Consider the following 23,148-nt stretch of genomic DNA (forward strand, 5'->3'; position numbering starts at 1 on the left):
AAGGCTTCCGGTGGCCTCTTAATTAAATGGTCACAAGGCTATACATGATTTGACATATTTATCCTTGTGAATATATATACATTCGAACTTGACATACATATATCATTGCACGACAATAAAAATTATTCTTCAATACAATTTTTATTTTTCATGAGATTAAAAGGGATTCAGAGTTGAGATTCCTTATCCGAGAATAAATTATTATTAGTTCACAAGGAAACAACCAAAGAGTGCAGGGGGGAGTGTAGGGGGACAGGTCACGCATGGATCGGTCCATGTGAAGGCCATATTTTTTGGCAGTAGCATCGTTGGTAGGCAGAGAGTCATTTGCCATCGCACGGCATGATTCTAATGTTTTGATCCAAGTCTGACCCAAAGAAACAAGACAAAAAAAAAAAAAAAAAAAGAATCATTTTGGCGGAATAAATGAGAAATATGTGCGCCGAACGAATGAGAAATATGGGCTCATTCATTTTTGTTCTCTCATGTCCGGAGAAAGTGGGGCCGCGTGTTCCGTCGATTTCAACATGGCATTATGAAGCTACATAGGTTGGTGAATCAGCGTATGTATGTAATGGGACGAGAACACGTTAAAGGTGGTGGTGGTGGGGTTGGGGTGGTTGGCTTTTTGGTGGGGGAAAGTAATATTGAATTTGATGCACACATCAACGTTTAAGTCCAATTAGTTGGGTGACATGCATGTTAGGACGGTAGCATTGATTTAAACTCGTGACGTCTATGCAATGGGCTTTCCTTTTAGAATGAAATTTAGATTACCTTAAAGACTTGTATTCCATGCTTCTCGAGGGTTTAAATGAGCTAATTTTACATCCATATGATGAAACTTTTTGAACTCCTAATAAAATTAGCTACGAAACACATGAAACTATTTATATTCAACAAATCATTTTGCTAGATTGAGTATTTTAAAATAATTAATAAAAATCAAGGGAGATTTTAAGATTGTTGCTTGTTCAAAACCTTGAAGAGGAGCTTGCTATTTTTTTCACTTCTAATATTGATGTTTTAGTTGAATAGCATGTTTTATTTTAATCTTAATTATCATCGAATTTAATTTTTTTTTTTTTTAATGATATATACCTAGCCAATAAGATGCTCAAATTAGTTCCGAACTAAAGGTGAGAGTTTTGAGTAAATATTAATTGTCCTCAATTATAACGAGTTTTTATGGTATATTAAATTCAGAAGAATATTCTATAGTATTATTGGAATTTTTTTAAAAATTAACATCCACATGGCTCGATTGTTGGCTATGACTTATTCCTACTAGCTAATTGTTGTTACCACATGTTTGAGCTATGATTGAGCGAATTCATTTTCTCTATCATTTATCCTCTCGAAGGTATAGTTCGAGAGCTTTCTCAAAGCGGTTTGGAAGTACAACCAAGTGTGGCTTGGCACACTATTGATCAATGCATTAGACACCATCCAAGCCTATCTCGAGGGAGATGACTTGAGTGCTTTTTAATGTTTAGTCTAAAAGAATGTATTTGAAATACTTTTTATGCTTTAACTCGAGAAGGATCCATTAGACATATTGTGTTTCCTTAGCCTGATAAAGGATGCATTGGGCATATTTTTATGCTTAATCCGAGAAAAATATATTAGATATATATTTTATGCTTAGTTCGAAAATAACACATCAAGTGCATTTTCGATGACATATATTTGATGCTTAGTCCAAGAAGGACACATCGAGTGTATTTTCAATGCTTAGATCAAGAAAAATACATCGAATGTATTACAAAAAGTATATCGAGTACATTTACGATATTTGATGCTTAGACCAAGAATGATACATCGGATGTATTTTCAATGCTTAACTCAAGAAGAATACATCAGACATATTTTCAATATTTAGCCTAAGAAGATCATATCAGATATGTTTATGATGCTTGGTCCCGAGAAAAATGTGTCAAGCATATTTTTGATACTTAATCCGAGGAAGACATCATGTATCTTTTTGATTCATGATGCATCAGACACTTTTTTTTTTTTATGTTGAACTCAAGAGCTCATTTTCGATCCTTGACCTAAGATAGTACACTATATATATATATATATATATATAACCTAACGCTATCATGAAAACAACAATCGACACGATTTTATTGGTAAAAATATTTAGTATATTTTTTTCCTTGTCTTTTTCTTCGTATTGTATTGTGGCTTATGGACAACAGTATGTCAAAGGAAACCGGTGCTCAGCTCAGACTTAAGCTGAACTATCATTGTCATTGTCAGTGCAATTTATGACACTTGCCAACAAGTCAAATCGTAAGGTTTGGTACACCCAATTCCAACCTTGGCGACACTCGAAACATTAATTCCCAACCACACCATGTACAAAGAAGATGTGAAACACAACTGAATAGTCCGATCGGCATAGATAGATGATGAGTTAATTTGTGATCCATGAAATATATTCTTAAAAATGTTGGAGTGATCGAGTCCGAACGATAAGAATCTTTGGTGAACGAAATGTAAGGGTGGGTAGTGAGCTTTCTATTCGTTTCTATCGTTATAATTACGTCCTTTTCTAAAGAAACAAACATTAATTGGAATCACTTATGTAGCATTGACCAAACTTCCCAATGTGCGCGATTTAGGTGAGGAGAGGAAGCAATTTCTATTAGGTAAGAGGACCATAGTGTTGGTGAACAAATATGTCATGACTGATGAGTCAGTACGGCTTAGTCCACGGATTGATGTAGGGAGTTTTCTGTCAGCTAAGATGGATATCGAGGTAGGTCGGGCCCTCTCGATGGGGTGTTGATCGACGTTCCTCGGTCGATGCACCGTTTGTGTTGAGCAATGTCTTTTCCGTCTCTAGGTTGGTCGGTAGCTCGTCTTCGTACACTAGATGACAATTCCCATGTTGAGACGCTCGCGACTTGATGGTGGTCGCTTTCCTGCAAAAAAGATCCTCGTCGGGTGATTTTCGACTTTGGCCCCTCCGACAAGTTTGCGCGTGGGGGTGAAGCGTCGTCCCGAGCTTCCGAGACGGGACATACCAAACAACACCTTGGTACAGGTTCTGACTTGGCGCGTGGGGATGCTTCCCTTACTGACTCAGTTGTAGCACAATGTGGTATCGATTGTGATGTGTCTTGGACCCAAAATATATCTTATCACGTAGCATTAACTTGCATTAGTGCAACTTCGAGTTGGCATAGCTTGAACGTGTAAGAACGGCACGTCTGCGACAGTCCTTTAATTAAAGTAAAGTGCGAGCACTGTTCTCACATCATTTATCGTATCGGGTGGGTTCATGTGCCGCACGTAATAAAGAGGCCGACCGGCGAGGCACGCAGAACAGGAGTGGTTGGAGGCATTCATGCCATCTGAGCTGGTGGGGGAAAGACGCGAAAAGAGGTTGTGCAGGCGTTAATTACTCCTCCACGTTCCACAGTATATATATATATATATATATATATATATATATATATATATATATATATATATATATATATATATATATATATATATATATATATATATATATATATATATATATTAATTTAATTTAATTTAATTTAACAACTAAAGCTTTTAGGTTATGGATTAAACGTAGTGGTATAGATCTTTCTTCTGATAACGAATGCAACATTATTTCCAACAACTGTGAGAACGTTGCCTGTTTATTTATTAACTTTGTAGTTTATCGGATCAAGATTAATGGACATATCGGATTGGTTGCTATGGACATGATCGATAGAAGGATATGATGGTCTTCAACTCATTGACCAGATCTGGAGATGCTTGCGTGCAGTCGCTTGTGTTTTAGTTCGATTTACTTAAATGTATTTATTAGCGTTGATAAATAATGCTGATATCAATTTTGATGTGTTATTTCTTTAGATAGATTTTTAATTTTTTTATAAATCATAAGAGTTTAAGTATTTTCAGATTTGAATATGAGACAGAAAAAATAATCAATTTTGTAAAAGATTATGATTTTAATATCAGCTATTATTCTAAAAAGATTAAAGTCTTATAGTTTATATAAATATTCAAAGAAATTTTGATGATGATAAATTTGATAAATATAAAGCTTGAATTTTAACTAAGATAAATAAAGATTTCTTTTGGTATTCTTGATGGCATAATTATTTTTGGTAGAAGATATTAAAGAAAGCCATTCATTAAAAATACAAATATCAAAAGACACCCACATATCAAGATTTAATATCTATTCTATAACTATCAAGATGTTTGTATCAAAACTACTGGTGATATAGTATAAAGAGATATAGTAGAGTTTATGTATGATTTGTTAACACTGAAAGATAGAATATCTAATACCTAATAGAAGAGTGTAAAAGATTTTATTTCCCGAGTTAAATGGAAATATGTTACTATAGATTTTTTAATAGGACTATCCAGGACTACGAAATAATACAATGAAATTTAGGTAGTAGTGGACAGACTCAATAAATTTATTCATTTTTTCCCTAATAAAAAGTATCCCTAGGATAAACTAGCAAGTTTATATATTAAGGAGATCATTACACTATCTCAAATAGATATCAAAGATTTACCTTTAAGTTTTGAAAAAGTTTATAGAAATCCTTGGGCACTTTATGCCTAATTAAGTTTGCTTATAATGATAGCTATCACTCTAGTAAACAAATGGCTTTATTTGAAACTTTTTATTAGGAAAAAATACATATTACTTATGTACTGGGAAAGTGGGATAATAAAAGCTTTTCAAAGCTCAATTGATTTAAAGAGATGTTAATAATATTTGAATTATAGTGAAGAGATTTGGAATTCAAAGCTAGTGATCAAAACTTTTTAAAGGTATCACCAACCAAGAGAGTTATGAGATTTATCTAAAGAGAGAAGCTGACGTATATTAATTAGCTCATTTGAGATCATATCTATAACATATAGATTGACATTACCCTTGAATTTAGCTCACATGTACGATGAATTCCTCGTCTCTATATTTTAGAGGTATATTAAAGATTCATCTTATATTATATCCTACCAACTTTACGACTAATAAATGATGTCACCTTCGTAGAGTAACCAATCTAGATTTTCAATATATATATATATATATATATATATATAGAGGAATAAAATTATATCCCGAGCAAAGATCTATTTGCAAAACCATTCAAATCAAAAGGTAACTTATACCAAATTTCTTTTAACATGAGAGAAATGATCAAATCTTCAATTTAGACTTTTTTTTATTTTCTTACTGATAAATTTTTAAAAATAATTATTCAATATTTTAAGTAGATTGATATTATTTTTTATAAATAATTTAAATAAAAATAAAGGTTAAATACATATAAAAATAAAAAATCTTACCTTATGTGGAGAACTCACCTCCTCCTATTAAAGAGAGAGATTCATCTTCTTTCTTTCTTACTGAACCAAGCCTAATAGTACAAAGAACTTGGAGTTGCATCTTTTTAAGAAAAGATAGGTTCTTATGCCCAAAAAATAATTTTTGTCTGTTTTAAATATTTAAAAAAATTATTTTTAGATTAAAATATATTATAATTATTCATGCTATATGTAATTTCTAATTTTTTTTCTATTCCTTTAATTGTTTGAAATTTTATTATTAGATTAAAATATTTTATAATTATTCATGTTAAGTGAAATTTTAAAATTTTTTTATACCTTTTAAAGGTTTAAAATTTTATTTTAGGATTAAAACTTATTAGAATTATTCATATTATATGATGTTTCTAAAATTTTATCTTAAATGCATGATATTTGATTTTCATTAGATTTATATAGTACTTGATTAAATATATTATTTTCTTTTTTATGTAATTTTATTTTTTAAATATACTATTATTTATTATATTTTAATTACTCAATGCTAATTAATACTTTTTTATTATAATTCTATGATGTCATAATTTAGAATTAGGGGAGTTAGTTATAATTTGAATTCAAATCAACTAGCGGACTAAGCCTAGCTAATAGGCTAGGCCAACCAATAAGCTTCAACTCATAAGTCAGCCTCAACCCTAATCTATTTTAAAGGACTACTATAGAAATAATATCAACACTAATCTCCATAACAAACATATGGATAACAATAGTTGGGACCTAAATGGAGAAGTAAAGTAAGGGTCTATGTTCTCACCCATTAAGAGAGTGAACTTTTAGAATCTATCAGGTATAATCACACTCTATAAAATGTTTGCTACTATACTTATGGATTCCGATTTTATATATTCTTTTAGATCATCTCATTTTGCTATAAGACTGTATAAAAATTCTAAGATAATGAGTGATACACTAATGGTAGCAACTATTTTTGATATGAAAAGGCTTTCAACATACCATACAAGTGATGATTATTTTTTAAATATTATTGCTTTCTCACACCTAGATTAACTATCTTTTAAGTTCATTGCGAATCAAAAAAATCCTCCTCTTATTATTTAAGCATTGAGTGATATCCGACTATTATTAAAAGGATGTTAAGAGTACTTACTCATTATTTTTAAAGAAGAATTAAAGATGCTAGTATTAAAGGACATCCACATTATATAAGATTTATAAAAGATTTTTTAAAAATAACTATACGTTTGTGTAGATTGATATAAAATAATGTGAAGTTTTATATAGAACGATAAGTGTCAACAACATTGATGGGCTACTTAGCCTATCAAGCCTAAGTCATGACATTTTATATTAGAATTAATTTATATTTATTTATATTTGACCATAGTGGGAGGGTTCAAGTAGAAAAGGACTATGTGTAGATGAAGTCAGATGACTCATCACGACGTAGAGTTACCATTGTATTATACCTAATATGCATCATATTAGAATTTGAACTAGGTTATGTTGGGCTCGATAAGGATGTCAAGTGTCAGGGGGAGAAAAATCGTAATATCCTGATTAGTCCCATATTAAAAATAAAAAAAAATTAAAATTAATTTATAAGAATTTGATGGATATATTATTATCAACTCTAATTTAATTAGTAATTTAAATCAAATAAAATTATGATACAGATAGCGTTGGAAAAGATTTGTTACTAAATCAATTACATTCATAATGAAATCTTTAATAGAATTTGATTACATGTCAAATTTACTCTTTCTTTCTATCTTTCTTTTCCATTTTATTGCTCGAGTACTATTTGTCAGAAATGGGGGGTCTCATGAAATCCAAACGGAGGACGAATGGGGCCACAACGCTCGAGTACTCCTTGGCACAAAATGGGGAGTCTCAAGTAATCCAAATGGAGGACCAATGGGGCCACTAATGGACCTGCAACAATGTCTCGAGTTTCCACACATCAACTGCAAGTCCTCAAGTGGAGATTGAATCGGTCACATGAATTAATGAACCGGACATTGTTGCAGATGGACACTTGTGATTTAAATCCGAGCAGCTGTCCCAATCCAATCTTGCCATCGATGTCATTGTGGCCCTCATCACATTCTCCAATTTGTTCTTTCGGTAGCACTCCTAAAAAGTAATTTCTACTAGCATCACAAATTTCACAGACAACTATAATAATAACGATGCAAAAATTATCTATCGTACAGAGTACAAATGGTTCTACGACCACTTGGCAAGAATAGACATGAGTGCTGCTCCCAGAAGGAGAGAGATGTTCATGGCAAGTTGTAATTTGGGTTTGTTCTGCACCCTCGGATTCGTAAAATCTTGGGCAAGCAGATCAACGAGGGCCATATAAATCAAGATTCCGGCAGAGGCAGAATCCAGAAGACCTTCGACGACGAGAGCTGTGGGACTGTTTTCGTCGTACACCGATGATGTTCCCATACCTACCGCAATCCCAACCGGTGTCGTGAGGGAGAAGAAGAGCCCCATCGTTACCATTGACTTCATTTGGTACTTCGCCTGCGACACAAAACCACAATGCTTTCGCTAGCAAAAATCAATCGAATAGTAAATCGAATTTTGATGTGCCATTTTTATGTAAATCGATCATGGCTAGTCTAACCCAACACTCCTCATTTGATTTACCTGCACGATGCATCCTCCGAGCCCTACACCCTCGAAGAACTGATGAAAGCTGAGAGCAGCCAGCAGAGACCTTATCGTAGATGGAGTCTCCGATGCCCCCAAGGAAATCCCAATTATTACAGAATGAACCACGATGCCGAGCTCCAAAACCTGTGTTGTGCACCCATCGAAATCAAAATCTCTCTGACTGCTTCACGAAGAAAGCACCGAAGAAATTATCAACTTGTGCCTCGTTAGAGCAAGCAGTTCAGTGATTTTACCTGAGAGATAACGCGATGGCGGATCAGCTGCTGAGCCGAAGGATCCTCGTGAATGTGACCGTGATTTGCATGGCTATGTACATGAACGTCGTTGTGCCCGTGCACGGTGATTTGCATGTCAGCCTTGGTCTCGTCGGTCACGGCCGCCGTCCGAGCCCTAGCGCTGTGCGAGCGGCTAAAGTATCCGGTGGCCACAGTGTCCATCATCAGCGTCGCGATCGCGGCGACCATCGCGCCGAACCCAGCAAACGGAAACTTCTGCCAAGGACTCGGATCGAGACACGAGGAGGTGAGGCCGTCGAAAGCGTCGGGGAGGATGTGGACGAAGCCGGTGGCGAGAATGACACCGGCAGCGAACGACTTGATGACGAAGAAGACATCCTTTTCGGGGTGAAGAGCGGGCCACCATTTGCCTAAGATGGGGATGCAGACGCCGATACTGCCGCACACAAGGATGGAAAATATCGCTGCAATCTTCAGCGGGAGGGCCTTCTTCTTGTCACGGCCCGCCTCATCGGTGGAGCACTCGCAGTCGCCGTGAACAAGCAGAGGAAGAAGAACCACCGCGAGGAAGAAGACCGAGGCACCTCTCATCATCATCTTCCCGGCGCTTGGAGAGAGTCTTGCAATGGATTACCGGGAGGCTGGAGCCGCGTTTGTGTAGATGGTGGGGTGGGAAGGAGGGGGTTTCGAGGGAAAGATGCAGCAATCGATGAGCACATGATTGTCTCCAAACGTTGACACCGATTAGGATAGGATTTGTGGGCTCGTCTTGTTAACGAGAGAGTGAGGCTCTTCTTTTGTGCATCATTCTTCTTCTTCTTCTTTCCGTCGTCCAACATATAATAATACCTTCATCTCTGCTTCTGCGATTGATGTATTGAATTCAAGGCATCAACATGTTTGTAAAGTGGAGATCGTCGATGGGTGCTTCCGTCGGTTGATAAATTACTTGTGTGGGTGTCGACACTGTGTTGTCATTCGGACAGCAGTTTGTTTATAGTAACGCTCGGCGCCATGTACGGTGATATTATATTTATATATATAAATAAAAGAGCAAATAAATAACCAACGAACTAATCGAGAACACAGTGGAAATGATGCAGCACACGAATCTTGAAGTCGGAGGAGACAGGTTTTGTCTCTTGTTGCGGGCTTGAAGGTTGTGGAGCATGTGAACATGTACCTAAAATGCATTGCACTGCAGTCTCAGCAGTGCCTCTCTCTATGTTGGGCCATGAATGAATACCCACTGGTCTCGATGACCTTTTTGACCAAGATTAAGCACACGCCGTGCTCAGGCCGATCAGACGCCCATGGCTGTGTAAGCTAGTGTTCCCAAATAGTCATTAGCAACCATCGACGGTCAAATAAATTGCTTCCCAAGTAACATCAGCATTCTAGAAGCGGCCTTCTGGCTTTCGTTTCCGTGTCTCTCTTGTCTCGTCTCCTTCAACCTCCGCACATGGATTCTTCAAACCTTTGAATGCGACAGGGCTGGGAGATGGAGGAATCGCGGAGCAGGCGAATGGGAAGAGACGTGCCGTGGCGGCTCACGAAGCTCATCCACAAGGCGCGCGAGGTCACCACACGCCTCCTCCACTGATGATTACGATCGCCGTGACAGTGAAGTTTGGCCGCCATCGACTCCTCAAACGACTATTCAGCGTAGGAATCCAACTGTTTTATTCTTTTACGACATCGACTTTCTTTCCAATTGAATTCATATATTATATTCTTTGTTAAATCTATTATAAATCGAAGATGCTCATATAAACTAGGACAAGTGCAATCCACGAATGTGATTGTCTTCTCGTTCTTGGATTTGATTTGTGAATATATATATATATATATATATATATATATATATATATATATATATATATATATTAGTGTAAACAACCTTAAGCCGTGGTCTTGGGACCGACGCGGCTTGGTTCGGATCCGGATGATGGGGATCTTCCTGGGACGTTCCTCGAAACTGCTGAGGTGGCCGATTACGGTGGTCTGATCGGGACGGGGTCGTCGTTTCCTCTAGGCAAGAACTTCTCGCCTGCACCTCCAGTAGGGACCTTCGGCTTCGCATCTGCACAAAGGTTGGGTCGGGGAGCTTGACCCGACCCCTTCGATAATCAAGTCAGTAAGTGATAAATGGGGTTTCTTGGTTGTCCTCCTCCTCCCATTTAGAATGCGAGGGTATTTATAGGGAAGCTTACTGTTTCCTGATGTGCCCGCTTATGGGGGGCAGACTCGTACTCCTGATAGCATTTGACACTAGTGTTGGCATGGCGTGAAGGACCGAGTCTGAACAGGATGGTTAATGTGCCTCGATCGACGTTCCAATCCGTTTGACCAGGTGGTGTCAGGTCAATTGAGGCGTTATCTAGGGCAACTGACGTCACCCTGAGTCTTATCGTCGTTATCACCCTCATCAATATATATTTATTTATTTATTTATTTATATTTATACACCAAAAGATATATGAAAATATAGGCCAGTGAAAGGTAAAAAGATATTTTCCCAAGATTCTCCCCCTTCACACCACACGACGAACTCAGAGGCGGACAGAGTCGTGGGGAGACCACGAGTCCTCCACACGCGCCTCTGCTTCCCCATCGATCTGCACCGTCCACGCGTCCTGCATTCGCTTCGCCTTCTATATGTTCCCCTCGCCCCCTCATCCTTTCTCCGCCGTCCGCCTTGCTCTTCCAAATCCTTTGCTGTTCACACCATGGCGTTGCTTCTCAAGGCCTCCGCCGCTCTCGCTCTTGTTTCCGCCTCCTCCGAGGCCTCGCAGCCGCCTTCTCCCGCCGTCCGCCCTTCCTTGTCTTCTTCTTTCGCTCCTTTTAGATCTCCGAGGCGAATGAACCGGCGCGTCTCAACGGCTGTCGCCGCCGGTTCTAACCATGTCATCACGGGAGTCGTGTTCCAGCCTTTCGAGGAGATCAAGAGCGATGTCTCTCTCGTGCCGGTGGCCCCCGACTCGTCCATCGCTCGTCAGAAGTACGCCGATGAGTGCGAGGCTGCCATTAATGTACAGATCAAGTCGGTTCTCCTTCCTTACTCGAACAGATCAAATTCGAACTACTGGGGATTTAATACCTTTCTCTTACCCTCTGTCTGTGTTTTCTCCTCCAGTGTCGAATACACTAATTCGTACATTTATCATGCCCTCTTCGCTTACTTCGATCGCGACAATGTGGCGCTGAAGGGCTTCGCCAAGTATGTCATCGCAAAAAATCCAGAACATGCCCTTATCTTCCTTCCTGCACAGACACATATATGTCTTAGATCTGCGCTGCTCTTGCTTGTTTCAGGTTCTTTAAGGAGTCGAGCCAAGAGGAACGGGACCATGCAGAGAAATTGATGGAGTACCAAGTGAGTGGTTGCTTTCTTCCCTCTTTTGTTGGATGTTTAGGGGTTCCGTTCTTCCTTTTCGGATCTGTGATGACTAAACCAAACCAAATTTGATGCGGTCAGAACAAGCGCGGAGGAAGAGTGAATCTTCAATCCATTGCTACGCCATTGTCCGAGTTTAATCACGCCGAGAAGGGTGATGCACTGTACGGTAAGTTGTGGTTTCTGCACAGAGCGCGGGTCTACTTATAATTATTGACCAAGAAACATGAATTGCCGATTTATGCATGCTTATCGCTGTCATCATGAAGCTTTTGTCCCTACTTCTTCCTGGGTTGTATTATCTTATTGAGGTGCCATGAAAAAGGGAGTTCTTTTGACAGAAGTTTGCTAGAAAGAATTGAAGTCTCGAGCCTTCATGGACGAGATGAATCCAACTCTGACACCTTATGGACGAGGGCTATTGTTTTATAGATCTATATGGTCGTATAATCTACATGCTCCTGATTAAAAATTATCTTTGTTTATGTGGGTATGCCTATTCCATCTCTTGTTCTGTAGGTGAACCTTCTTATCCAGATCTAAATTGTCTATATTGACCTAGATGAGGGTCCTGACTTCATGCATGTTTCTTTGAGATAAGATTACTCGGAAGCCTGCAATTTCTGCTTATTCATGCTTCTGTTTTTTTTGTTTTGTTTGATGGTTTCATCAGACTTCAAATTATGGTGACATAGTTTTAGCAAGTTGTTTATGTTGTTGCAGCAATGGAATTAGCCTTGTGTCTTGAGAAGCTGACAAACGAGAAATTACTCGGATTACATGATGTAAGTAATCCTGACCTATGAAATTAATGTGTTGTTTTTGGCAGGTTAGTACCAGCTTATGTTATCGGAGTCTTCACTGTGTTCAAATTTCATGAAACAGGTGGCCGAAAAATGCAACGATGCTCAGATGGCAGATTTTATCGAGAGCGAATTCCTTGAAGAACAGGTGAAAGACTCCCATATTATCCACAATTAATGAGTTGTTTTATACATATTTTCCTTTACTTTTGGAACTATAATGTAAAAAAGCTGCAATTTTCTTTCTAATTGATACTTTCTAGTTGCTGTCGTGGCCATTAGAGGATAGTTGTTAAGATGTTCATCATTCGTGATCCTAACCAAAAAGAAGAAAAAAAAGAATAGAATATTGCCATTTGTTTGGTAATTTTTCATCATCTTCAAGTGGTAGAATTAGATGCATCATGACCTAATCGATTAATCTAATCTAAGTACTTTTATTATGTTGAGAGTCTCTCTTAATTAGTTCTTCTCTTCTATTATCCAGGTGGAAGCCATCAAAAAGATATCTGAATATGTTGCTCAACTGAGAAGAGTGGGGAAGGGACATGGTGAGGTTTTATACACACATACACTCTCTTTAAAATTTAGTCAGCATTCGAAGTTGTTGAGTTGGTCTTACAATCATATAACTTTACTCATCGTAGGGGTTTGGCACTTTGATCGGATGCTGCTCGATGAAGGAAAGTTGCATCAGGCATAGGAATCATGTGGCTTTGTCTTGGTGTGCAGGATGTCTTAGATGAGGTCTCTTTACATGAAGCTTTGGTTTGGCATTTGTATTGGTGTTTCTTCAGTAATAGACTTTTGAGAATTAGAGACGTGTGTGACATGGTCCCCTGCTAAATTTGTTTTTTATGTAAGTCTAGACCGTATAATAAATGTTGCCGAGCTTAATACGAATAGTATGCTGGATGATTGATGATGATGATATCGGGGGGAAATAAGAGGTCATAATAATGAAGTCAATTCTGTGTTCCGATTGCTCAGTTCGCAGGGAAATGGGCCAATTTGGGCCTTCGAGTACGGACAATCATGAGGACCTCCTGTTTCGCTTTGTCATTGTCGATTCGCCTCCTAATGAAAGGTCCTTCGGCTGGTACAGTTCCCTTCAAGATGTATCCGAGGGGTCGAGCACAGCCCACGCTGTCAGCACTCGGAGTGCTTCCTTCCGTCCTCTCGGCCCGTGCTTCAAGGTGAAGGGCTTCAGAGACATGGCTACACCCCGTCCTAATTACAGCATTACACATCCCTATGGTGGCCATGACGTGTTCCTGTACGATCAAATGATCAGCAGGCAGCAACAGGAGATTCACATGCATCATCGACTCGGCCTTGGATGCCTCGACCTTTCTTCTTCTGCATCGCAGTATGATCATACGCTGCCTAAGCTTTTTATTATCACCACCCGGTCGACATCGCTCCCAGTGGTGTGCCTGCCATTTCAGCAGCTCCCTTTTGTGAGAATCCATAACTCGAGTTAGCAGGTAAGGCTTCGGCTTTTGTGGCCATTGGTCTCGAGAGAGAAGAAACATCCTATCATTCCGTACGTGTGGTGTTCCAGACAGACATCCTTTGTAACATGACTCCAGTAAATTAATTTAGATATATGCAACTCATTTATCAAACAAGATTTAGTTGGAGAGAGAAAAAAAAAGGAGGATGAGCCTATCTCGCATTCTGTCCAATTATTCCTTCTCATCATGGCCTTCTTACGTCACAGCAAACTTCGACATATTATTTATCATATAACTTTGTGTGCATACGTATATAATACTTTTGATTCTTTATATCTTGTTCCTTGTGGTCTCAGAACCGTCGGATTTGCAGGCTTCTCTCTCAGACATCATTAAATAAGCACAATAATTTTAAAATAATAAAAAAAGAATGGCTAATATATATATATATATATATATATATATATATATATATATATATATATATATATATATAATGGAAATTTGACTTTAAAAAGGGACTTATTTAAACTGCGTGGCATCTGAATTAAGCATAACCGAGAAGCTGAGAGACGCATCTAACGTAGCATAATTAATTGCAGTCGTATTGTAAGTGGCTTTCCCACTATACATTCCTTCTCATTTCTTAATCTAACGTCTCTTTCACAATATATATTCATAGGACGAGCCATATCTATTGATGAACAATTTTAATGATTAATTATTCTGAAACACTATAAAAATAAAATTGTTGTCCTTCATGTTATGCAATTAATTAGTAAGAGGTTGAAACCGTTGGCGCGCCATTCCCTCTGAATGCTCTCCTAGTTTTAGAGCTTATAACACATACGAGAATCCACCATGCTAACCAAAGAAATCACTCGTGGTCAAATTTCCATGTTAACTTTTATTTTTCTAATTTCATTATTTATCTTCATCAGAATATATATATATATATATATATATATATATATATATATATATATATATATATATATATATATATATATATATATTCTTGAACATATTAGAACTGTTACTATCCAACCCCGTTTGGGTGGAAACACATTATTTGAATGCGAACGCCGTACAATAATTGGTGAGGAGGATCCTAACCTACTAACCAACCAGCCGAGTTGATTCTTAATTAACAAGTAATTCCCATGGTGATGGGAGTAGCGTTATGTACGTGGAAGCTAATCCCTCACCGCCACGTGTTCGTTTCATTAGGGTGGGTCTACATACATACATGCATGTTGATGCCGGCCGGGTGAAGCCTAGACAAGACCGGTATTCCCGTCGTTGGACTGTGCTACATGCAAGAGAATTAAGGAGCTTGTCAGCATCTTACCTGATAGTGTGAAGTACTCGCTGTGGTTGAGACATTGTTGATTCTCTTCTTTCGACTACATAATTGAAGAACGACTTGAGATAGCTGACGTATGTGCTGACAGACTTAATTTATGAGGCATATTTACGGTTCCAATACTTGTTCGACAATAAAAATCTCCACTGCCAATGTCTTACTGTACCTGCAGCTTATGGGAGGGGAAGAAACTTGCCGATAGCAACAATTAATTCGTATTCCAAGTTGCAGCAAGCCGCTAAAAGATATCAGTGGTTGCAGGAAACGATTCATCTCAGCTTCGAATTGTGCATCAAGAGTTTGGTCCATCCAAAGGGAGAATAAATAATATACTCCTGTATTTTGCTGTTGTTCTTGTGATGACATCTGCCCATGAGAACCATAAAATGGTTCTGTGTTGGCAGCAACGCATACGGCGTTGAGTATAGATCACTAGGACTGCTAAGCTTAGAGTGGTTGTTTGTCAAAGAGGTTGTAGTTTCTCGTAGATGTCACTAAGAAAAGGATGTAAGTAACAAGAAACAAAACCGGTTCTTAGAGAGAGAGAGAGAGAGAGAGAGAGAGAGAGAGAGAGAGATGGCAGATGGAACTGATGGTGGCTAGAAGAAGGGGAGATTTGGTGTTACTGCAAATCACAGTTGGAGATGAAGACTTGTTGTGGAAGAGAGGAAGCACGTACGTGTGGGGGCTCCTGATCGAACAATTCTCACGTCGGTCGCTACCGCAGATGAGAGAAAAAGACGGAAGGGAAGCTTTTCCTAGGATCAAAGATGTTGACGAGATTGAGGAATGTAGAGGAGCTTGTAATGGATTGAGGAATGACTTACTTTGGAGTTCTATTCCTGGAGGTGGAATTAAGTCTCACTCAGCTGAAATATTAATGGAGGGCCTGTATCAGTGCTTCCGAACTAAGGGTTAGAAGGAAAAAAAGAAGAGAGAAGATGAGATCAAACCCTACAGTGCAGTGCAGAAAGCAAAAACAATCGAAAGAGCAAAATTACAGAAAGTACAACAACGTAGAGCGAGAAGAAATAACGACATGGGATAGCAACCCAGTTATCACAAAGGAATCGAGATCGATCTCGACATCATTATATCTTAAGGTTTTTGAAGCATCCTGAAGATGGCATAGCAATGATGAAAGCAACCTCAAGGCAGCATAGCATAGCAAAGCAAAGACGAAGTGCTCAGAGTTCAGTTCAAAGTATATACTACAGAATTATAATCAGCCCACTAAAGCATCCAAACGAAATGAGCGCAGAAGAAACATCCAATCATAACACCATTTAAAAGAGAGAATTAATTCAAACAAGTACTGCATCAGGAAAAATAAAAAGTGCATTCTGTCTTGTGTTCATCAAAAACAGGTTGAATCAAAGAAGATCGCCAAATCTAACGAACACTACCAACAGTAACTCTTGTGATCCATCCCAACTCCCTCACCATCATCATCGGCAACACCGGCAGAAGCGAGATTATATCTCGATCAAGGGATAGATGAGCCACCCGGCGGAGCAGTAGTAGATCCCTCCGGGAGGCTCGAACCTGAACCACCACCACCACCCAGGACGGCGGCGGTCGAAGAATGCTCACCTGCATCCCCACCGGTAGAAGGCGGAGTTCGCTTCCGCTTCTTCTTCTCGTAGCGGATCCCCCGGGCCTTTGCCTGGCTGTCCCGGACATCGCGGAGATAGAAGCGGACGGCGCGGGCGGCGAACGGGTTGGTCTCAGGCTTCCCCCCGCTCTCCTCGTACGCCGCTCGGAGGCGCCCGATGAGGGCGTCCAGGGAGCCCCAGGCCTGCCTGAGCGGGCACGGGCACGGCGCCGGCGGGTTAGGGCAACCGAAGAAAGCGCACCCTGGCGCGTGCACCTTCGTCTTCCCGAACTGGTCGATGTACCGCAGGAACTCGATCACATGGGCGCCGCCGCACCCCGCCAGCGCCAGCGGCGGCCTCTGGTTCCGGATGTACTGCAGGAAAGTGTTCCAGTCCCGGCGCTTCTGCGACTCGTACCTGCTGAGCGGCGCCACCGACGCCCGGGGCTGCTTGTCTGCGGTTCCCCCGGGCGCCGCGCCGGCGGTGGAAGATACAGAGGAGGAGGAGGACGGGCCTTCCCCCCCCGGCGGGCGGTGGTCGTTGTCGGATGTAGTCGAGTCCATGCACCGACGTCAGAAGAGGAAAGCGAGATGTAGATGTATCTTGATGGGACCAAGAAAGACAATAGAGAGAGAAGGAGAGAGAGAGAGAGAGAGAGAGAGGGAGAGGGCAAGTAAAACTAACTAGTATGAAGGGATTCACATGGTGTCCCGTCGGTCAGCACCACCGAACAGGGCTTCTCCTAATAGCAATAGTGATGAAGAGCGTTGGGCATCGGTTTGAGCACAGAAAGCAGTGCATGTTACTCCTCCCACCAACAAAAGAAGAATGACGTTTCAAGGCTTCTTGTGTTGGTAGATGATGAGTGGCTGCTCGTTTACTTTCCTATTTTTCGCTATTTTTGTCACTTTGCAGTACGAGTACTTCGATTCCATTGTTAGTGATTTCAATATCTTGTGATAGGGCACGATAGGAAGATGATACATAGGATGAGCTTAAGCTGACGCTCAAGAATTTGGACAACTCGTTAGATTCTATACTTTCCAGATGTCAAATCAACATATATAAATTCTGAAAACTGCAATTCGATGTATATTATGCTCAGCTCATGATCGAGAGGAAGCCATCTAAAATCGATACCTTTATTCGATTAAAATCCTAGAAAAAAAAGAGGTAATTCTGAAACATTGATCGGTTTGATTAGAATGCTCCAAAGCCTCAAACGGTCGATGCTAATGCTTCTTATATTTAAGAAAAATGATAAAGGAATCTTTTACGCAATACATTCATCATCATGTCATCACTAAATTAGGCGGCTCGAAATTGACCGTATGTGCGTATGAGTTGACGTCTGGAAATTAATTCTTCCTCCCTCTTATCTTGTGTTTTTCTCGATAGGATATAGCCACTCCAATCATTCTTCGAAAAATTCAAACAGAATGATGTGTTCTTGGACTATCGGTCACAACTATTACAGTAACGCCTAATGTTAGGTACAATTAGTCCATTTATACAAGGCTCAAAACTCTGGTTAAGGCGTTTCTAGATGTACCTCTCTTGTAACAGGGTTTTCCGACGAGAAACATCATCCATGGATAACATATATTTAACGTGAAGATTAAGGTTGTACATGCTAAACAAACATCATCCATGGATTACTCTCAGCCTGCTGATCTAATTAAATCCAGCGGAAAGTTAACCCTAGTGATCGAAAATGGAGAGGATCGACATGTGCGTCCTCCCCCCCCTTCTTCGAGCTTAACAAGGGGAGGAGCAGCCAGCAGCAGGCGAGGGACATTCCTGCTTCCCTGCGCGTCGGTAAACGAGACCGGTAACAGTGAGACACAAAACGATAGGAAAGGAAACCCTATACCTTTCATTGAATAACTACAAGATAAAAACATTTTCATACGATTTCTTCCTCCGGTCAACAACATGGGACCCCCTTGTTAGCATGAGCCGAGCAGGTAAACCAGCACACCAGCGGAACCGGACGACCGATGTGGCCGACCTTTTTCTGCAATCCAACCACGGCAACTCACAGCTCGGTCCTTTCTCCCAGGAGCATTTCTCTCGCTCGACCACGGCGTGCCGCTGCAACACCGACTGCTACTGCTTCCATCGCCCACACCAAGCTGAGCCAAAGTTGATACCAAGCTGAGCCAAAGTTGATCTCTGTACTCGGGATGCTACGAGATTGGATCTTTGACCCTTCGTTTGTTGGGCTCGCGGGACGTAGGAATCCCCCACACCCGGGTACACCCATCACCGTCTTCACCATCAAGCATTGGACAAAGCCGTGCCCATCGATCTTGTCAGCGTCGCATCAACCCTTGTCTTTTATTTTTATGTCATATTCCCGTCCCCGCCTTTCTTCCCAACACTTCGTTCCACCCACACCGTCGTGTCGGAGTCTCACGTTTTACGGACTCCGGTAAAGTAGTCCATGTCCCAAAAACAACAGTAAGGCACGCATGCATTGCACCAGATGCGATGATGGTCTTAATCCTATGATTAGACCACCTCTTCTCTCACGACACAGTCCTCATCTTCTTTTCTTTTACTGAACCAAATAGGATGCAAGTCAAGAATTGGCAAGTCATGTCATCCGTTGCTTCTGGACTCCTGTGTTCATCTGAACGGTCGCGATCTCGTAGGTATCCACTATGCCCTTCTCGAACAACATATTTGATGGCCGTCGTCATACTGGGAGGAAGAACATAATAATACATTAGAAGGTTGAGTTGGGTTTCAAGATTGTTTTTATCAGTAAATTAATTATTTAATGAAGTATTTTTTTTTTATTATTTTCTAACGATTCGAAAATGCAATATACTACTTTGTCGAATTCTTTTTTGTTTGGAAAAACAGAAACATTATATCTATAAATGTGTGTGCAGAGCGACATCGCTCGTCGCAACCGCCTGACCATAACAGCATATAAATAAGCCTGGAGGTTGAGAGTGGTGTGATGCCGTTGTTCGTCTCTCCACCGCCTCATCCTTTTCGCCTTGAAACCCTCTGGATGAATCAAGGAGAAGAAGGGATCACGATCAAGAAGCGGCGATTCCGCTTGATCTCTGCATCCCGCCCCGACTCCGGTCTTCGGGTACGTTTTCTGTGTCTTTTGTCCTCTCTGTCGTTAGGGTTAGGGGATCGTTGCGGTGGCTCTTGCGGCCATTCGCCATGTTGTTGTTGTGTTCTTGTCTCGATTTTTCTCGTTTCTGATTGTTCTTGGGCTGGTGGGGGGTTTTGAGCAATGTGCTGCTTTATTGTCGTAGAAAGAACTCTGCGGGAGTTGAGATTGAAGACGACCACCAACAGATGGCAGAAGAGCCGGTGTCGAAGAAAGCGAAAAGGAACCGATCGAATTTCTTGGAGGCGGCGGTGTCATCGGCGGATGAAATAGGTAACCGACCGGGCCAATGGCTTGAAAGCCGACGAAAATGGGAACACCAGGGAGTCGGAGATCGACGAGAACTTGCATGGCCCAGATCCAGCAGTATATGGTAGGGAGAGGAACCATCGCCCCCTTGCATCCAACGATTTCATCTCTTGGGCTTCAGGGTCCAGGCGCGAATATAGGTAAACATTTCTTTCTCTCGACATGTTCTCTGTTCTTGAAATGGTGGATGGCTATCTTTCTTTAATTGCTTATTATAGTTGAATAGAACGTAATTTTGAAACCACACAAATTTGCCTGTTCATTATTTGGATTGTAAAATTGTTACCGCTGTTTCATTCCTAGAGATTATATTGTTAGATGAAGTCTTTACTCAAGAAAGAGAAAAAAAAAATAAAAGAGTTGAACGAGTAGGTGACAATTTCTTGCTATAAACTCTGTTTCACTTTTATGTCACTTGTTGATTGATGATATAAGTGATATACAGGTTCTTTGATGAGGTTTACATGAGTTCTTGATGTTTTCTTTATCTTGTGATGAATGTGCTTTATTGTTCATGATTATTTTAATGAGTTTCGCTTGAACTTTTTGTCTTGTTTATACTCTTACGTAGGTAATATATGCAAACCAACAACAACAACAACAACAACAACAAATATCTTCCTATTTCTTGTGCTTTTCGAGTTACCATGTTTCAACCACATTTCGTGAATTCCAGAGTACCATATTTGACTTGAATCATAACTGATCTTATAATTGTTCTATTAAACAAAATAATTTAATCTGTATTCCCTCAGTGATCACAAGGTACTTCAGGTGCCTATCTATATTGTCACTACAATTCTTTGAATAATTTGTTTTCTATAATTCTTCTCTTGAAAGTTACATAGCTCAGGCAATATCAAGGTTAAAGAAACTTTTAACATATTTTTTAAAACTTATCTAAATTATTTCCTTGGATGATTCCAGTCCCACAGATTAGATCCAGTCCATTCTGTCGAGTTCATATAGTCACTGGTCAATCCAATCCTAGGAGTCTTGGTTTCTCTCACACAATACTGTGTGTTTATTTATGTTTAGTTACTTGTAGAAAGGAAAGATGTTGTGTTTCCTATGGGCACCATTTCGATGCCGTTGTGCCTTCAGGATGAGAACATTGTGATCAAGTTAGACGTTCCACTCGTATCAATTTGGTAGGCTTGAGAGACCATGAGAACAAAATGTTTAGTGCAGCTTAACTGCAAAAAAAAAAAAAAGAAAGATATTCCTTAGTTTTCAAGTTTACTGGAAATAAATCATGAGGACTCGGTAATGTCTTCTCCTTTCTGCCATCCTTAGAATTGGTGAGGCCTGTAGGTGAAGTTCGCTGTCTATTCTTTAGCAACTACATTATAGAGTGGATTCATATTTCATGCTGCATACTTAATGCGTTGAATAAAAGATATTCATCAAACACGTCTTTCCGTTCACTTGATCTTCGTTTACATATGCTGTATTGTATATTTGATGTATATGTTGAATCAATCTGTCAAGACGTTTTCAAGATTTGTAGTAGTTGATTTTGGGACCGGTTTTACCAATCATATCATTGAGATAGATATTATGATTTAGGAGTTGCCATTCTTGATCGGGCAAATAAATTGAACAAGTTAGTTGATGGTGTTGATTTGACAGTGTCACCTGATTTTAACATGAGTAAAATTATAACAGATGGGTAAGCTACATGATTCTCTGGTGCCATTGTCGGTGATGCTGGTGTTGCTCTTCATCGTGCCACAATGCTGCAACTGTGTGCCTAGAAGCTGCCTCCAGGATCTTATTTGAATCCAGTTCAGTTGGAAAAGGTTAGTTCCTATTTCCTTCTATAAATGCTCAAATATTAGCATCCTGTTTTGTGCATTTCATTTGACTACTATTGTATGGGAAGTAAGGATATTTTCTATGGAGTGTATAATTGTCCTTTGGGTCTTTTTGATGCATGATATATGGCCATTGTTTTTTTGGCTTGGTCAACTAAACCCAATTTGTATTTCCCAAAGCCAAACTGTAACAGACCAAGTTTCTTGGCCGTGGGTTTATTTTGCCCATGATCTCCGTTGTGAGTTTGCCAAATTTGCTAAAGTAACTCGATGTCTATTGATTTTATGCTGTCTTTGTTAGTTCAGAACTATTTTGATTGATCTTGATCTATTTATTTCTCTATTGGAAGCTTTGTTGGCTGAAGAAGTTAGTAGATGTGGGCTAATTTTTGTTTCAGATCATTTGGATCAGACCAGAATCGTGCCTTCTTGAACCATTCGGTCTTTCACAGAATCGTGCAACGATTGTCTTTCTTCAATAACAAGTCAAGGTTGAGATTCCGTGAGTGTTCTCATTTATAATCAGCTAGCTTTTGAAGGCCTTTAGCCTCGGTGTTCTTGTGCATCTGAATTTTCCGGTTTCTACATTATTTTGCTAAATCAAAATTGCCGGTACCTTTCTGAAAATTGGGGGTTATTTTCCCAGCTGGAAATTAATTACGAGATTTTAAATTGAAGATCAGTTCTTTTGCTCATGATGTTCATGCAGCCAGTGCAAAGTGATTAACTTAATCTGCATTTACTTAATCCAACTTGCAAGCACAATGTTCTGATTTTATAGATTTAATTTGGCCAAGTCAAACCACGGCCATACGTCGCCCAGAACTTTGATGAAGTTCTTGCTGGTGAGTGCTTTTCTTTACTTCACACCACATTGTGACGACGCTGTTTAAATAAGGAACGATCCGTCTCCGTCGTAGGGTGGCCACGAGTCTGAGGAGCGCGACCAATGCGAGCGAAACTAAGAGACACCCGAAAGATTTTAAAATTTCAAATACACC

At 39.8% G+C, this 23,148-nt stretch overlaps 3 protein-coding genes and 1 long non-coding RNA gene across 5 annotated transcripts; 2 read left to right on the forward strand and 2 right to left on the reverse strand.

The window, feature by feature from the left end:
• Window positions 1-7,497: 7,497 nt before the first annotated feature.
• LOC103972245 (zinc transporter 8-like) lies at window positions 7,498-9,148 on the reverse strand. Its single transcript, XM_009386513.3, has 3 exons — window positions 8,265-9,148; window positions 8,005-8,154; window positions 7,498-7,878 (listed from the first exon to the last, which is right to left on the reverse strand). Exons 1-3 carry the CDS (start codon window positions 8,862-8,864, stop codon window positions 7,573-7,575), a joined length of 1,056 nt encoding a protein of 351 aa, XP_009384788.2. The 5' UTR covers window positions 8,865-9,148; the 3' UTR covers window positions 7,498-7,572.
• Window positions 9,149-10,941: 1,793 nt separating this feature from the next.
• Window positions 10,942-13,370, forward strand: LOC135627109 (ferritin-1, chloroplastic-like). The gene is made up of 8 exons (XM_065133071.1): window positions 10,942-11,310; window positions 11,404-11,487; window positions 11,583-11,643; window positions 11,746-11,833; window positions 12,388-12,449; window positions 12,550-12,615; window positions 12,955-13,018; window positions 13,115-13,370. The coding sequence occupies exons 1-8, from the start codon at window positions 10,997-10,999 to the stop codon at window positions 13,168-13,170; spliced, it is 795 nt and encodes a 264-aa protein (XP_064989143.1). The 5' UTR covers window positions 10,942-10,996; the 3' UTR covers window positions 13,171-13,370.
• Window positions 13,371-16,579: 3,209 nt separating this feature from the next.
• Window positions 16,580-17,695, reverse strand: LOC135627144 (protein G1-like7). Its single transcript, XM_065133136.1, has one exon. The coding sequence runs from the start codon at window positions 17,446-17,448 to the stop codon at window positions 16,777-16,779; it is 672 nt and encodes a 223-aa protein (XP_064989208.1). The 5' UTR covers window positions 17,449-17,695; the 3' UTR covers window positions 16,580-16,776.
• Window positions 17,696-19,792: 2,097 nt separating this feature from the next.
• Window positions 19,793-22,784, forward strand: LOC135627330 (uncharacterized). 2 transcript variants are annotated; one of them, XR_010492589.1, is made up of 4 exons: window positions 19,793-19,994; window positions 20,167-20,470; window positions 21,999-22,132; window positions 22,546-22,784. It is a non-coding gene; the product is annotated as an uncharacterized LOC135627330 (long non-coding RNA). The 2 variants fall into 2 exon arrangements; XR_010492588.1 differs by lacking the exon at window positions 22,546-22,784 and having other exon boundaries at window positions 21,999-22,491.
• The last annotated feature ends 364 nt before the right edge of the window (window positions 22,785-23,148 follow it).

The sequence above is a fragment of the Musa acuminata genome, chromosome BXJ2-11 (assembly GCF_036884655.1).
Source record: "Musa acuminata AAA Group cultivar baxijiao chromosome BXJ2-11, Cavendish_Baxijiao_AAA, whole genome shotgun sequence".
Classification (NCBI taxonomy): domain Eukaryota; kingdom Viridiplantae; phylum Streptophyta; class Magnoliopsida; order Zingiberales; family Musaceae; genus Musa; species Musa acuminata.

Bases quoted from the DNA above. Each gene is read 5' to 3' on its own strand.
- LOC103972245 (XM_009386513.3), bottom strand. From the start codon at position 8,864: ATGATGATGAGAGGTGCCTCGGTCTTCTTCCTCGCGGTGGTTCTTCTT. The intron at 8,155-8,264 runs GTAAAATCACTG...TGCACAACACAG, and splicing joins GCCATCGCGTTATCTCTCAG to GTTTTGGAGCTCGGCATCGT. The intron at 7,879-8,004 runs GTAAATCAAATG...TTTGTGTCGCAG, and splicing joins TCGGAGGATGCATCGTGCAG to GCGAAGTACCAAATGAAGTC.
- LOC135627109 (XM_065133071.1), top strand. From the start codon at position 10,997: ATGGCGTTGCTTCTCAAGGCCTCCGCCGCTCTCGCTCTTGTTTCCGCC. The intron at 11,644-11,745 runs GTGAGTGGTTGC...TGATGCGGTCAG, and splicing joins AGAAATTGATGGAGTACCAA to AACAAGCGCGGAGGAAGAGT. The intron at 13,019-13,114 runs GTGAGGTTTTAT...TACTCATCGTAG, and splicing joins AAGAGTGGGGAAGGGACATG to GGGTTTGGCACTTTGATCGG.
- LOC135627144 (XM_065133136.1), bottom strand. From the start codon at position 17,448: ATGGACTCGACTACATCCGACAACGACCACCGCCCGCCGGGGGGGGAA.